At 30.8% G+C, this 16,529-nt stretch overlaps 1 protein-coding gene across 1 annotated transcript; it reads right to left on the minus strand.

Moving 5' to 3' along the window:
• Positions 1-1,190: 1,190 nt before the first annotated feature.
• Positions 1,191-6,119, minus strand: LOC141721849 (uncharacterized). Its single transcript, XM_074524981.1, has 2 exons — positions 3,058-6,119; positions 1,191-2,384 (listed from the first exon to the last, which is right to left on the minus strand). Exons 1-2 carry the CDS (start codon positions 5,887-5,889, stop codon positions 1,395-1,397), a joined length of 3,822 nt encoding a protein of 1,273 aa, XP_074381082.1. The 5' UTR covers positions 5,890-6,119; the 3' UTR covers positions 1,191-1,394.
• Positions 6,120-16,529: the final 10,410 nt, after the last annotated feature.

The raw sequence follows: 16,529 nt of genomic DNA on the forward strand, positions 1-16,529 counted from the left end.
TCTGGCAATTAAAACCGAAACACCTACTTCCAGGAGGGTTGTACTATTGTCCGCCATGGTATCCTTTTAGCCTTGAATTCATGTGCATATAGGGTTTGCCACAGAATCACGGTCCTCACAGGTTGCCATGCTTCCTATGGATGCTACTGGTTTAGTTGATCCAGTTTTAAACAACTCAAATTGCAAGAGAGAGTGAGGATACCAGCCTTTGTATTCTATTTTACCAGTCAAGTAGCATTACAACTCCATATTACACGAAATGTAGGAAAATTTATACATACAAGGCTAGATATTTATAATTTTTCAAGAATTTTACCATGAAGAAGTGTTCCACTAATTTGCAGTTAGATACATGTAATCCTTCAAGAAGATGGATTTCTCGGAAGAATGAGCACGAGAAAATAGCAAATAGCACTTGTAACTTGCACCATAGAAAACACTTTTGAAAATTGGTAAACCTTGAATATAAACTGTAGAGACTTGATTTAGTGTGATGATCTTGTCACTATTATCAAGAATCAGCCCTTGCATCCTCAGAGACGCTTTTCAACAATTTGCACTCGCATACACACACACTTAATCCTTTGAGCTGTTTGAGATTTTTGAAGACAGAGTGTGCGAATAGATTATCAGATAATAAACAGTCGCTAACTTTCAGTTCCTCTACAACTGGCATGTGAAACTCATATTTTGCATTCTGAAAGAACTTTTGAGGTTTCGAAATCCTGTGAGTATAGATCTAGAATATTGTTTGGTAGTATAGATCTAGAATATTGCATTTATGCATTCTTGTTCTTATGAACTCTCCAGACAGTCGGAAGGGTGTATTTTTGTGTTAAATTGACGATGATAAAGAGGGAAAGCATATTGGCAATACAAGTAATGCATGAACTGAAACTCGAAATTGTGAACAGAATTACTAGGTTGAACCATTATCGGGGTCTCGGGGATCAGATCTTTTCAGAAACTTGGGCACTAAATTTTCAAGTATTGTTGTATAATTAATTTTCTCGTGTGGAGTTTGGGATTAAAAGTACAGGTTTCTCATCAGATTCCTTAGAGTACTCTAACCCAAAATAAATAAACTACAGAGTAAGAGTTCTTGCTTGCTCTGTACCAAATTATGATAAATACAGTTTTAAAGAACATTCCTATATAACTTATTTATTTTCAGTTATTTAAGAAGATGATTTATCATTAACAACACTAGAAATAGGTGTATCATCAACAAAACCAGACAATATAAAAGGTTGAAGTTTTTACATAACTCAAGGATTTTGTCTATATCTAAATAAAATTGAAACATCACGCTTTATTACTCCATCTCTTTAGAGGTACTTATTTGTCTAAAAGTTTCAGCTTCAGTCAGGCTCTTCTTCTTCAGTTATCTCTGACTATAACTCGATTCTCGTGCACAACCACTCAAGTAGCTTCCTCTTTTGTGATATATATTGTCCTGTGTAGTCGTTCAAGTCTTGAAATTCCTCTCCACTGCAGTAGTCGCTAGTAACACTTACCCACGCTGTGTTTGTTTTCAAGGAACTGAAATACTCTATCTGGGGACACTTAATAAGCCTGAAATTCTTCAATCTGGGCATATTGAAAGCACAGCTCGAACTGCAACTGAAACTTTTGAGGTTTGGCAAAGATTCAAGAGTAATTGATGAGAGTTTAGAATATGTGATACTCTTACCATTTACCTCAGAAGTTTCACCACCCCCAACCTCCTCAACAATATGTTCCAACAAATCGCAGTTAGATACATGTAATTCTTCAAGCTGTTGGATTTTTTCAAACACCGAGCACGTAAAAAGAACAGAGAGTCCACACCCAACAATTCTCACTTTCTTTAGAGCCGGCATATAGCACTCGAAAGTTGCACCGCAGAACATACTTTTGAACTTCGGTAAGCCACCAAGAAAAACTGTAGAGACTTGATTAAGTGTGATAATCTTGTCACTCGTATTGAGAGTTTCATCACCCCTCGCATCCTCAAAGATGCCTTCCAACAATTCGCAATCAGAAACTTCTAATGTTTTCAGTTGCTTGAGATTTTTGAAGATAGAGCGGGTGAAAAGAGTGTTAGATAACCCACAACGATGAACTATCACCTTCTCTATAACCGGCATGTTGAACTCATAATTCTCATTATGGAAAAAACTTTTGAGGTTCGGCAATCCTAAAAGAAAAACTTCTGTCAGCTGAGAGAGTGTCAACATGGCCTCTGGGATCACAATTTGCAGTTTGTCACACCAACGTACATCAAGAAGTTTTAGTTTGGAAAAGGAGGATAAAGTGTCACTATCAAAGCAGTCATTTCCCCAAATAACACTTGTGTTTAGCAACTGCCTGATAAACAGTTCTTCCAAGGAAGGGAAGGCCACCTGCATCATATAACTAAAAATTTGTTTACTGAAATAATAACTTTCATCTACCCGTATATATTTCTAATATTCAATTTTTTTTATTAAAAAGTTCTAAAACTGTTTTTAAAAAGATTTCAAATAATTTTTCTGCAGTGATATACTATACATATATTAATCTATTTTTAAATATTCAATTATCTTGAATAAAAATTATCAATATTTGAATATTAGTTTACTTTTACTCATTTAAAATTAGTTGTATCATAATTCTAATTTTATTAATAATATTATAAAATTTAGAAATTTATAAACATATTATTTTTTACGATAGATAACTCTAAATAATAATAATAATAATAATAAATTTAAATTCCGACACCTAAGAACTTATATATACTTTTTAAAAATGAACATCTAGCTAATAAATATGAGCTTTATTTATACAATCATTTGACCTTTTTTTAATGGTCTGTTATAAAGAAAAAACACAACAAATTTTAAAGTAAAAAAAGCTTACTCTCCCATTAAAAAAAAAATGATATTGATATGGAGTACAGCTGAGTAAAATCGAACCTAAATCGAAAAATTGAATTGAACAAGCTAATTTCAGTTTAATTTGATTTAAGTTTTATTAAAAATTTCATTATTTCCATTATTTTTGTAATCTTCTTAGAAAGGAAAGAAAACATACCATTTGATCGAAAAGAGGTTGATGTTGAGAAGAGCTGTCCATTGCTGATGTTGAACCAGCTGCATGCATTTTTTCTTTTTCCCCGTAAAAGCTTGCTAGTCTTTTCGCATTCTCTATCTTCATTTTTCTTAATTTAGGGAATTCAATGATTTCTCTATCACTTGTACCGTCATTCATTATGATGGCTTCCATAGATTTACAATCTATCACACTGAGGTGTTGCAGCTGTACCAGACTTTTTGCAATGCTGTCGCAGAACAGGTATTTTAATTTAGAGCAGAATTGAATATATAAAATGGTAAGTTTAGAGAAACATGTTGCCTCATTATGGATCTCATCATGTGATATACTTGCTAGATACCCCATGTGGTGACATGAGTTAATGTACAGTCTTCTCAAGTCTTCAAATGCTTTTACGCGGCCTTTGCAAATGCTACTCACTTCAATACTGCTTCTAACCAATATCACTTGTTCAGCCCTCGCCATCAAACCTTCCCAGGGTTGCCAGTGATTTCCATAAAATTTAATCGACCTCCCTTCCCCAAAATTAAATCCTGGTGGAAAAAGTCTAAATCTCTGCCATTTCAACTGTAATTGCTCACCCACAGATATGTTGTATCTATCTAAATTAGAAAACACATCTCTACCTTGAAAAGTATCAAAATCATAAAAATTAAATTGTAAACTTGTGAGATCAGTCAATCTACTAATCTCCATCACTACCGATTGATACTCTTCACGGTCAGTGATGATTGCCTTTGATATGTTTAACTCTTTCAGACAGGCTAGACTAAACCGCCTTACTACCGATTGATACTCTTCACGGTCAGTGATGATTGCCTTTGATATGTTTAACTCTTTCAGACAGGCTAGACTAGATCTGACACTTGACCGCATTGCAAATTCATTCCATTGTTGGATCTCTAGCTTTTGAAGATATTCCAGGTTTGCTACATCTAGCGGACTTGGGAGTTTACCCTCATAAATCCAAAGAGATTCTAGTTTTTTGGGAAAAAGAGTGACATCTGTCTTACTTATGTCACACTTTATTAAACTAAGGGTCCGGAGATTATCCAAGGATTGAAGAGAGAACTTCTCCAAAGATATGTTCACTTTTTGTAGCATCAGAGATCTTAGATTGACAAACATTCTGAAGAAGCCACCTAAGAACTGTTGTGAATGGTTGTTGCTTTGTAGCCACAAGGTACGCAGCACGTCTGGACATACCACATTCTCATGGAACTGGACATCATCAGTCTCCACATCTAAACGTAAGAATTTCCGATTACTATAATCGGCATTAGAAGGCAAGAATTTTGAGTTGCACGTCACCTGTAAAAAAGCATAGTTTGAATCTGAGACAGCTACGGATCTTGCTACGTCTCTAATGATATCATGAACTTTAGTTTCATTATGGTAGAAAGTTCCAGAGTCGAGCAACAAAGAAGATTTCTTGAGAGATTGAACCATAGCAAGTATTCTTGACCTTCCCTCAGGAATAAGTTGAGAGCCTGTTGCTAACTGAATCAGCATCTCCATATTAACCGTTTCAGTAATGTTAGCATCTTCGGGAAAGAAAGAGCACAGAAAAAGACATGACTTTGCATCTCTCTGTTTCAACTTATCAATACTTAATTTAATACATTTATATACTTGTGCATCTATTCCATCAATTTTTTCAAATTTCCCCTTTCGAAGTTGATCATGTGCATCCTTCCACAAATCTTGATCCTCACCTTTCAGGGCTTCGCCAACCGCTTGAATAATCAATGGTAAACGACCACACTCGTCACACACTTTTTGTACCAAGGATTTATCCTGTAGAGAGTTAATTGTATCAGCACCGACAGCCTTCTTGAACAGATTCAAAGCTTCATCAGGACTCAAGATTTTAATCTCGACAAGATGCTCGCACTTGTTACGCTTTAGTACATCAAGCTCTCGAGATGTGAAGAGGATTTTAGAACCCTTGGAATTACTATCATCTGTAAATGGAGTTCCAATAATATTGTCCAAGGGAATTGCAGTCCAAACATCGTCTAATATAAGGAGAATCTTACCCCCATTCCTTAGACTCTGTTCCAGCTGAGAAGCTCTATGTACTACATCATCTGGCCGCTCCAGTTTGCAATCTAGACGGGCAGCAATCTGTTCTTGTAACTTTATTTCGTCCGTGTTTTCGTTCCCTACATTTATGCGTACCACCTTGTCAAAAATCTTCTTCTCCATGACATCTTCCCAAAATTTTTCCATCATGCGAGTTTTGCCCACCCCTGCCATTCCATAGATGCCATGAACCAGAGGAGTATCTTTATTTACCAGCCCATCGTAGAGCTGTTTATAAATATCTTTTCTAGACTGAAAATCTTCGAATGAGGTATCAGATTTTGGCATATTTTTAACCGGTGCAAGGTATGCAATGTCTCCAGCAAGATATTTATTTCCCGTGTCACCGAGTTCAATCACGGCTGCGGCCTTCTTTGCTGCATTCCTCCCGATTTGAAAACGAGAGACAGGATTAGGAATGGGCAGACTCTGGATGCAGCTGCATGAAGGTGAATACTCTTTGCCACTCTTCTTTAACTCTGTAGCATCATCTTGCCATTTCAATACATACTCTTCGATAATTTTACCATTATCCTTTTCTTTCTCAACTTTCCTGGACATGTTGTCCATTTGAAAGTTAAGCTTGTCAGTTTCGGAATTGAGTTGGTCAACAAGAGACTTGTAACAGAACATGTACTTCAAACCACGAAACACAGCTTCAACTGTATAATCTGATAGCTTGTCAACAAATTTTCCGATGCATGGAATGTCAGCTACACCCACCATGATTAAATTTTATAGAAAGAGTCTTTTTTGTATTTTGAGTTTGAATTGTAAAAAGGAAAACAAAGATGCAGATCAAGTTGCTACAAATGAAAGATGAAAGGTAAAAAGAGCAGAAGCAGTAATACAAGAGAAAAGAAAGCCAAGAGCGAGTAGCTGAAGAAAACCAATAGGGATGCTAAGAAAACCAATAGGGATGCTAAGAACTGGAGCATCAAGCGAAAGCTCATTTCAAGTGGTACTTGGTTTCACTTATTTTTTGGTACCACCACCTTTTGGTTTCACTTTTCATGATTGATGTTATAACTTATTATTATCCTTTTTATTCCTATATGACACATAATTCTATATATATATATATATATATATATATATATATATATATATATATATATTATTTTTACCTATTTTTCTTTATTAATAAATTTTTTAAGTGATACTTTGTTTTCACTTATTTTTTGGTTCTATCAACTTTTGTTTTTTTGTTTTTATGATTCATTGTGTAACTATAGGTGTAATATTTTTATCTTTTTAGATTACTATATGACTTATAATTCTATATGTATTATTTTTACCCGTTTTTCTTTATTAATAAACGAAACATATTCACTTATTTTTTAGTTCCACCACCTTTTGGTTTCACCTTTTATAACTCCAAGTGTATCATTTTTATCCCCGTTTATTCCTATATGACTTATAATTGTATATGTATTATTTTTACTCATTTTTAAATTTTTTATAAGCCATAATTTTTTATTATTTTTATAGGTTTGATCCTATTTTTAATTATATTTTAAAATAAATAAGTTCATAAATGGCTCAACTAAATAGATTCCGAGAAATATAAACCACGACCAAGTAAATAGGCCATGTGTTTAAATTGAAATTTTTTAATTTAGAATTTTTTAATTTGTTGGTAGAATTCCATTTTAATAAAAAGGTATGAATATTATTTAAAAATTGTATTTTGGTTTCAACACTAGAAAATAATAAAATTGTTCAAACCATAATATGATTACAATTCTATTTTCGTAGAACTCCAAATTATTTCTTGATAGGGTACTTAGTTTCATCATAGTACGGTTACGCCGTGTTTTGGTTTCACCCGTATAGTTCTCTTTCATGTAGAGTTCTATGTTGTTTTTTAACAAAATATAGATTGGAATCATATTATATTTACGACATTTCTATTTTTCGTAATTTTTTTTATTTTTTATTAAAATAATAAAATGAAATCCTTTAAACAGTGTTATTATTAATTAATAGGGAAATCATTTTTTAAGGGATACTTTGGTTTCATCTCTTTTCAGTTTTACGAACTTTTGGTTTCACCCTTTTTTAAATTTTGCTATAACTTTAAATATACCATTTTTATTCTTTTTTATTCATAAATGACTTATAATTCTATATGTAATACTTTACCCGTTTTTTGATTCTTATATACCACATATTTATATTATTTTTATATGAACAAAATCGTATATACATTGTAATTTTTAGATTCATACCTACGTAATGCTATTTTAGTACCAATTGCAAATTTATACATATATAATGAATATTTTATCAAAAAAAATTATGCAATCACAAACTATATAAAAACACAAATTCAGCTAATAATAAGAAATTTAATATGCAATTACTTAGTGTTGTTGATTTAATTTTTTGTTAAATTATCCATCAATCGTGTCGCGACTAAAGTTTTGACGTAAAATATTAGTTATGTCTTTTCGAACAATAGATACATAATAACGTTGAGTTTATTGTTATAATAACATTTGAATTAATGAAAGCTACATATAATTTAAAAATGAAAATTACAATAATCGTACAATTTTATTTATTATATATTTTAATAAAAAAAATTAAAATAAATTTCTATAATCATTTTATATATTGATATTTTGATCTCGGTCCGTGCGAAGTACGGGTTATCTACTAGTATAATTAAAACATGTATATTGTTTTAAACTGGGAGTAAAAAAATAATGAATAAATTACGGTGGTAGCATTTTACACCGATTTTTAAAAAAGAGGTTAAAATTTTAAATTCTCAAAATAGTGACCGAATTTAACTTTTATAAATTATTGAAATCCTTTTTCGCCTTTTACAAGACTGGTTTCGTCAAATTGTTGTCCGCACTCACATCTGTATTGTCATAAAAAAATATATAATATGATATTGCTAAACAAATTTATACAAACACAACTCAAATAATTATTAATTTTTCGCTTCTTCTAATTAATTCAAGTGCCCGACTTCCATATTTTTTCAACCTCCTCACACAAGAACACGAATAAAAAATTTAACAAAAATATAGAGAAAAGCGGCCGTCCATCCATTGAAAAACTTAAAACCAAAAAGTGATATTGATTTGTTAATTGACACCCAGCCTTAGGATCAATATAGGAGAACATTTTAAAACTCTTAACTCTTAAGAGACCGACAATATATCATTATTTTAAAATTTTAAAAGTATAGTTACTATTTTGAAAATAAGTGTAAAATACGACCATCATTATATAATTTATGGTGTAATTATATTAGTTAACGGCCAACACTTAACGGCAGTTGAAATCAACCAATTTTTTGAAAGGCGGACATAAAAATTGGCCATATTTTTTGAGAATTTAAACTTTTGACCATTAATTGAAAATCAGACCAACACTCTGTAATTTTCTCTAAAATAATTCATCTGTAGCTTCAAAATAAAAAGTTTAACTTATCCGTAAATCAAAATCATATAAACTGCCTCTAAGAATTTTCTCATTTTACTTTATTCTATTATCATATATCAAGTTTGTTAACAGAAGAAACCGAAAAAGAAACTTAGTTTCATTATATTTACTTCTTTCTGGATATCATTAAAAAAAGTAATTGAGCAACATATTTGACAAACTGAACAAATTTAGAACAATATTTGATAATCTTGACTTATAAAATTTAATGTTCGAACTATACTGAATAAACGAATAGTTCGTTAATACTGTATATTTCAAGAAAAGAGGTTGTTTTTAGTCAACTACAATGTTTGTCATAAATAATTCTACATTAGTAAAATAAAATTTAAAAGTGAAATATTATTAAAATATATAGTATAAACACATAGTATAAAATTAAATATCTGCTTCCTTTTACGAACCCACAAGAGCTTCATGAACTAGCTAGAATTCCAATTAAATCTCAGGGGAACGGCTTACACTAGAGTTGGCAATTTGGTATACGACACGATAAAACGACATGAGAACGACACGATATAAATGGATATGTGTTCAGCTTTTTGGTACACGAACACGAAAGTACACGACACAAAATCTAAACGGGTACGGATATGTGTTTACGCTTGGATACACGACACTACACGAAAGTACACGAAATAATAAATTTATTAATAAATTTTTAATATTTATATATGCATTTTTATAAATATATATATTACTTTAATATTATATGTATATATACATAAAATTCACATATATTTATAAAAATATATCCAAAAATATACCGTTATATTTAAATATATATATATAATATATAAATATATATATATGTAAAATTATGTCAAATTATATAATATTTTATATATTATTTATTTATTTATTTATTTTTATACACGAAATATACACGAAACGAACACGAAACGATAAGTGACGAATATGTGTTTACCGTTAAATACACGAATGCTAAACGTGTCGGATATGTGTTTGCCCTTCACTACACGAAACACGAAAGTACACGACACGAAAGTATACGAACGACGCGAATTGTTAGCTCTTGCTCTAAAGACCCCCTCAAACTTCAAGTTTCACCAGCATCTTTCCTCTCGTTGGGCAATCAAGCTAAATTTGGACCGATTTCTATCCAAATTTACCTAAAAACGATCTATTATTAGGTTCTAATTTAAGTCAGTGAATAATACAAGTCTGAATTTAGGCTCATATTATTCATCAATCTAAATCATTTTATTAATAAAATATTATAGTATAGTATAGATTAATCATGTAATTTGTAACTTTCATTTTTTTTTTTCAAAACAGAAAATTCACCAAACACTTTATCAAATTATAAGTAAATTATACGTAAAATTATTCAAACACCTAAAAAATTTATAAATTACCATATTTAAATCACTTATATAATAACTTTTAATTTTAAATTATAAATTACATTTTTTAAAAAATCACGAACATGTTCTGAATCGGAGTGGAACGGCTTGCACATCTGATTCAATAATGGAGTAGCGAACAAGAACTTTACATACAAACTCAATTATTTATCAAAGGGTCCATATTGAAACGACGTTAAATCACAGATGCAGAAAAAGACAACGAGTCTTAACGCGTTAAACGGACAGTTTGCATGGACTGTCAATCTCAAGCACTAAATATTAGGGGTCTATAAATGAATCGTTCAATCGCATTCAATCGCTCAACCGCTTGCAATCGAATCGTATTTTGCGGATAATCACGAAATGTGGGTTGGTTGTGGATTTAAATTTTAAAAATCGCTCATTCGTGGTCTGGATGCGGTTTTAAATTCTTGAAAATCGCAAAATCGCAACCGCAACTCGTAACATATATTTATAATAAAATATATTATAAATGAAAATCGCAAAATCGCAAAATCGCATTATAAATGTATGTATGTTCACATGAGCAAGGACCCACTCAAACTTCAATTTGTACCAACATCTTTTCTCCACTTACACTTTGAACATTTTACATTATGACGCGCACAGTGAAAAGTATCAATCATTTTAAAAATAAATTATAATGCGGTTGTTCGCATCTAATAATTTCAATTCATTTCTTATTTAAATTTTAAAATAATTGTAACTTTTGAATGCGGAAGATAAATTTAGAAAAGTGGTATAAATTTCAATTCTCTTGTAGGACATCCTTATCTATTTACACTTTGTACGTTTTCCATTCAGACGCGCACAGACAGAAATGTCAATTATTTTAAAAATTAATAAGTATAAATATTATTCAATATCTCTAATTTCAATTCTTTTCTTATATTTTATTACCTCCGACCCCCTCATTTCTTTAGAATTTTTTCACATATTTGACACGCATTTTAAGACAACTATAAAGTATATTTCTGTAATTTATTTTTAAAATTTTCATTTTTTGTATAAAAGTTTGAACATTATATTTTTATTTAGAAAAAAAAAATATTAAAAAGATTCATAAAACTACATTTAATAAGAGCATTAAAGTACGTGCCGAGCCTTCGTCCCTGAATATAAAAAATTGAAGGGGACGGAGGGAGTATTTTAAAATTTAAAACAATTTTAATTTTAAATACAGAAGATCTAGTTAGAAATGTGTTAAGAAATGTGATTCTCTTACGGGAGCATGATTAAAAATTTCAGAATCAGAACTATTCGATTGAGTTGTCGATTTATGATTTATAGGATATTTTTTTTAACAAATCAAATAATTTATCTGGAAGTTAATATAACAGTTAAATGCTTTTAATTAATTTATCAACAACTTTTAAAATATCAACTGATTTTTTCGACAAATTGTATAAAGAGTGAACGGCAGGTTTTCAAGGTTTCTTTTGAAAAACATAGTACTCCAACCGTCTCAATATAGATTTCTTTTCTCGAAAAAAATCGTCCCAAATTACTTGTTTATCTCTTGTTTTAATATAAATTTAAGGGTATTTTTTCGAAACTATCCATATATTGATTATTTCCAAGATTTAATTTTTCAAAGATTAACCCAATTCTCATATTCAATACATTAAATAAGGATATTTGGTAGAAAACCTTATTCAACTAACATTTTCTTTAATATACATAGTTTTTAAAAAGAAAAATGTGACCAAATAAGACATTTCTTTACTACGAGCAATAATGTGTAATGATGACCAAATAAAGCAATTATTGCTTTATTTTATCAATAGCATATTGTTTTATTAGTACTAATCTTGTCAATAGTATGAAATAAGACATTTCATCAATAGCATAATACCAAATAGTATGAAATAGTATAATACCAAATATTATGAATCATATTTATATTTTTAAATACATTTTAAGTAAAGCTCAAGTAAGCCAAATGTCAATTATTTACATTTGTAAATAAACAATTTTTTCTAATGTATATGTGAAAAATTAGCACATCTTTAGTTGTATCTAGTTAATTTAAATGATGTACACAACTTTGAGAAATAGTCCCCTACCTTCTACAAAAGAAGTTAGGGGGATTTATGGTCTATTTTTGCTTTTGACAAGATTAGTACTAATAAAACAATATGTTATTGATAAAATAAAGCAATGATGAAATGTATAAGACATTTTCAGAAACACTCTGTTTATTTCTCACCCGTCCCCTTACTACGAGCAATAATGCACAAAGATTTAAGGTGACTATACAATAATTTGTTTACAATGTAATGTTAATAGTTCCTTTTATTAGTCAAAATATAGGTTTTTTAAATTTGTTTTAAAAATAAAGCAAAGGACCCAATTTGTAAATTTCGTATAAGGCTTCGGAATATTTTTCCCCTACCATGCTTTACTTTTGGTAAAGCAAGTAGTGGACGTGGAGGACACATACTCTTTGCTAAGAAGGTGACAAGTAATAATTGTTGAAATCCTGGACATTAATTGGCCGATAACTTTTGATAACGCATGTGGTGGCCGTGGCCCACAGACGAGGGACAGATTGAAGTCACGCGTAAGGAATACCTATAAATCCGACAATTTTGGACACAACACGACTTATACACGAAATGATACGAAAATTTAGTGTTTGTGTTTGCATTTTTAGTATACGACATGAAAGTACACGAACACGAAAGTACACGGTCAAAATTTAATGTCGATTTTGTGTTTAAATTTCGAGTACACGACACGACACAAAATATACATGACATGAAGTATACGACATAAATATATATTATAATTGAAGTTTTATATTTCTTATAAATATACGTAGAATTATAATAAATGCATGCATTTCTATATTTAAAATATAATTATTTGATTTGATTATATTGTATATAATTGAGATCTAAATATATATTTTTTTATATATTTATAATTTTTTTACCTAAAATTTTTTTTTTTTTAATTTATATTAATAATAAATTTAATATATATTAATATTCAATTAACACAACATACAGAACATGAAACGAAAGTACACGAACACGGATGTGCACGAACGCTAAACATGTCGATTTTGTGTTTCGCATTCAAGTACACGAAACATGAAAATACACGATACGAAAGTATATCACATGAAGGAATGGCCAGGTCTACTTTAATGTCAGGGACGTGATATTAAATTATGCTGGATTTTGCTAGTGTGTAAGTATAAACAGATACTAAGAGTTAGTGTTTGTTCATATTTCCACGAAATAATTGGTGGAGAGTTCATTAATAATGACGGACCCCTTACGTGCACAGAAATCTCCACCAATAAAATTTTTACAACTCATCAATCACAGGCACGTACTAGACAAACCCAATTATGTTTATATATCCATTTCATTATGTAGGGCTCAAATTGATCATTTTTTGACTTAATACTTATATTTATTAATTGATTATTTTTAAAATAAAATTTATATTTTAAAATAGACTAATATACTTTTCAATAATATATTGTTTACTTTTTTTTTCAATTATACAGTAGGTATAAACTTTAGTCAAAATTTGATGAAATTGACATGTCCATTTTAAATTTTGAGAGATCAACTTGACTAAATTTTGACTCAAATTTATAGCCGCGGATGTCCATTCAAATGGTAAACAAAAATTTATACGCTCACATGTGCTGATTTAAGTTACCAATTTAAACTAAAGCATAAATTTAATATGAAATTGCTAGTAATTCATAAAGTTCATGTCTTATTCAATTTTATGTACTTCCCATTTTTAATGTTTAATTTAATTATATACATTTTAAAAGTTAGTTGTTAGGAAATGAATAACACAGAGGGGGTGAATGTGTTTTACTGTTTTTTAGTTTTTCTTGAATATTTATGGTTGATCAAAATAAATTAAATCTTGTAGTGAAATGTGTTCATGCGCATAAATTAAACTTGCAAAAAATAAAGAACACAGATCTTCAAAACTCACTTAATTTTATATTAAAATTAAGACTGTTTTGCTATAAAATTTCTAGACTCTTTGTTGATAAAGAGTTTAGATTCTCCTTGAGAATGTTACAAGAAATTTGATCTCAATTGTTACTCCTGACTGAAAGACCAGTGTTAACTTTATAACTTAGTTAACTGCTGGTTTACACAGTATGCAATAAGACATGCTATTAACTTTTCTAAACTGTCACTTGTCATTTCTATTTATAGAAAAGTAGATCTTCCATTTATGGCTTAGCATATCTTTAGCATCCTGTGATAATTTTAATCTTCCTCTGTCAGTTAATCTTCACCATTGATCTTGCACATTCTTCAAGCTGTTTTTTGTAGACTTGTCAATCGAGCTGTTTGGATTGTTTGTTGATTGTTAATCTTGAATATTGAACTCGACTGTGATTTTGAACTTTGAGAGTTTTACTCGAGATCTCCAATTAGGCACATAGAGATCTTGACATCTCGATAAGTATAATGACTTATCGAGATCTCTAATGCTCTAGTGCATTTGACTTATAGAGGTCTCTGAGTTCTCGAATGAAACTTTAGCTTGTCGAGATCTCTCAGCATCATGTCTTCACTTTGTCTTGTCGACAACTTAGAGTTCTCTAGTGAATTTTGACTTATCGATATCTCTGAGTTCTCTAGTAGACTTAGACTTATTGATAACTCAGAGTTCTCTATTGAATGTAGACTTATCGATATGTCATTTTTAAGATTATCGAGAAGTCGCTCGAGAATTCAGTAAATTGACTTATCGAGGACTCACTCGAGAAGTCCTAAAATGACTTGTCGAGAAGTTAATTTTGACTTATCGAGAACTCAGTTTTCTATATACTTTTGGTTTTTGTAATTCTGTCTTGTGTTAATTTTACATATTAAGGATGTAAATTAACAACTGAGCAGTTTACTTAGAATTTGAAATATTCCAAGTTGAATTTGAATTTGATAAATAAATATGCAGAGATTTCTGAAATATTTATAATTCATATTTCAGTTACTTTCCAAATAAATCAAATTTATTTTGATTTACTGGAGATTAATCTGCTATAAAATATTAGCTGAGTTCTTGCCTTAGGATGAAGAATTAAACATTCCAATTTCACCTACAAGTCTAGTGAAAGTTGCTTCATCCAAAGGTTTAGTAAAAATGTCAGCCAATTGTTTTTCTGTTGGTACAAAAATGAGCTCAATGATACCATTTGTAGCATGTTCTCTGATGAAATGATACCTCACATCAATGTGCTTTGTCCTAGAATGATTAACTGGATTAGCTACTATAGATATAGCACTAGTATTGTCACACATGATAGGGATTTTTGTAACACTAGGCCATAATCCATGAGTTGATTTCTAATCCAATGCACTTGAACACAACAACTTCCTGCAGATATATATTTAGCTTCAGCTGTAGAAGTTGATACAGATTGTTGTTTCTAGCTATACCATGATACAAGTCTTTGTCCAAGAAATTGACAGCTTCCACTAGTACTCTTTCTGTCAACCCTGCATCAAGTAAAATCTGCATCCGTGTAACCAACAGCTTGAAAACCAGTTCCCTTAGGATACCATAATCTCAAGTTTGTAGTTCCCTTCAAGTATCTAAAAATCCTCTTTACAGCCATCAAATATGATTCCTTTGGATTAGCTTGAAATCTTGAACATAGACATGTTGCAAACTTGATGTCTGGTCTACTTGTTGTTAAATAAAGCAATGATCCAATCATTCCTCTATAGCTTGAGATATGTACACTCTTGCCCTTTTTATCTTCATCCAACTTTATTGCAGTAGACATAGGTGTAGATGCAGGTGAACAATCAACCATTCCAAACTTTTTAATAGATTCTTGACATATTTAGTTTGGCTGATGAAGATAACATCACTTCTTTGACTGACTTGAAGTCCAAGGAAGTAACTCAGTTCCCCCATCATACTCATTTCATATTCACTTTGCATAAGCTTGGAGAATCTTTGGCAAAGTATCTCATTAGTTCAACCAAAGATGATATCATCTACATAAATCTGAACTAGGATCATATCTTCACCATATTTCTTGTAGAAGAGAGTCTTGTCTATGCTACCTCTAGTAAAACCATTCTTCAGTAGGAAATCTGATAGTGTGTCATACCAAGCTCTAGGTGCCTGTTTTAGTCCATATAGAGCCTTGAGTAACTTGTACACAAAGTTTGGAAATTCGGGATCTTCAAAGCCAGGTGGCTGTTGCATATAAACTTCTTCTTCTAGCTCAGCATTCAGAAAGGCAATCTTGACGTCCATTTGATACACTTTAAAATTTGAATGTGCAGCAAATGTTAGAAAGATTCTTATTGCTTCAAGTCTTGCAACTGGAGCAAAAGTTTCATCATAATCAATTCCTTCTTCTTGTGAGTAGCCTTTTGCAACCAACCTTGCTTTGTTTCTGGTAACTATACCATTTTCATCCATTTTATTCCCGAACACCTATTTTATTCCAAAAATGCTTCTATTCTTTGGTACAGGAACTAACTTCCAGACTTTGCTTCTTTC

This window comes from Apium graveolens, chromosome 4, assembly GCF_009905375.1.
Source record: "Apium graveolens cultivar Ventura chromosome 4, ASM990537v1, whole genome shotgun sequence".
Taxonomy (NCBI): Eukaryota; Viridiplantae; Streptophyta; class Magnoliopsida; order Apiales; family Apiaceae; genus Apium; species Apium graveolens.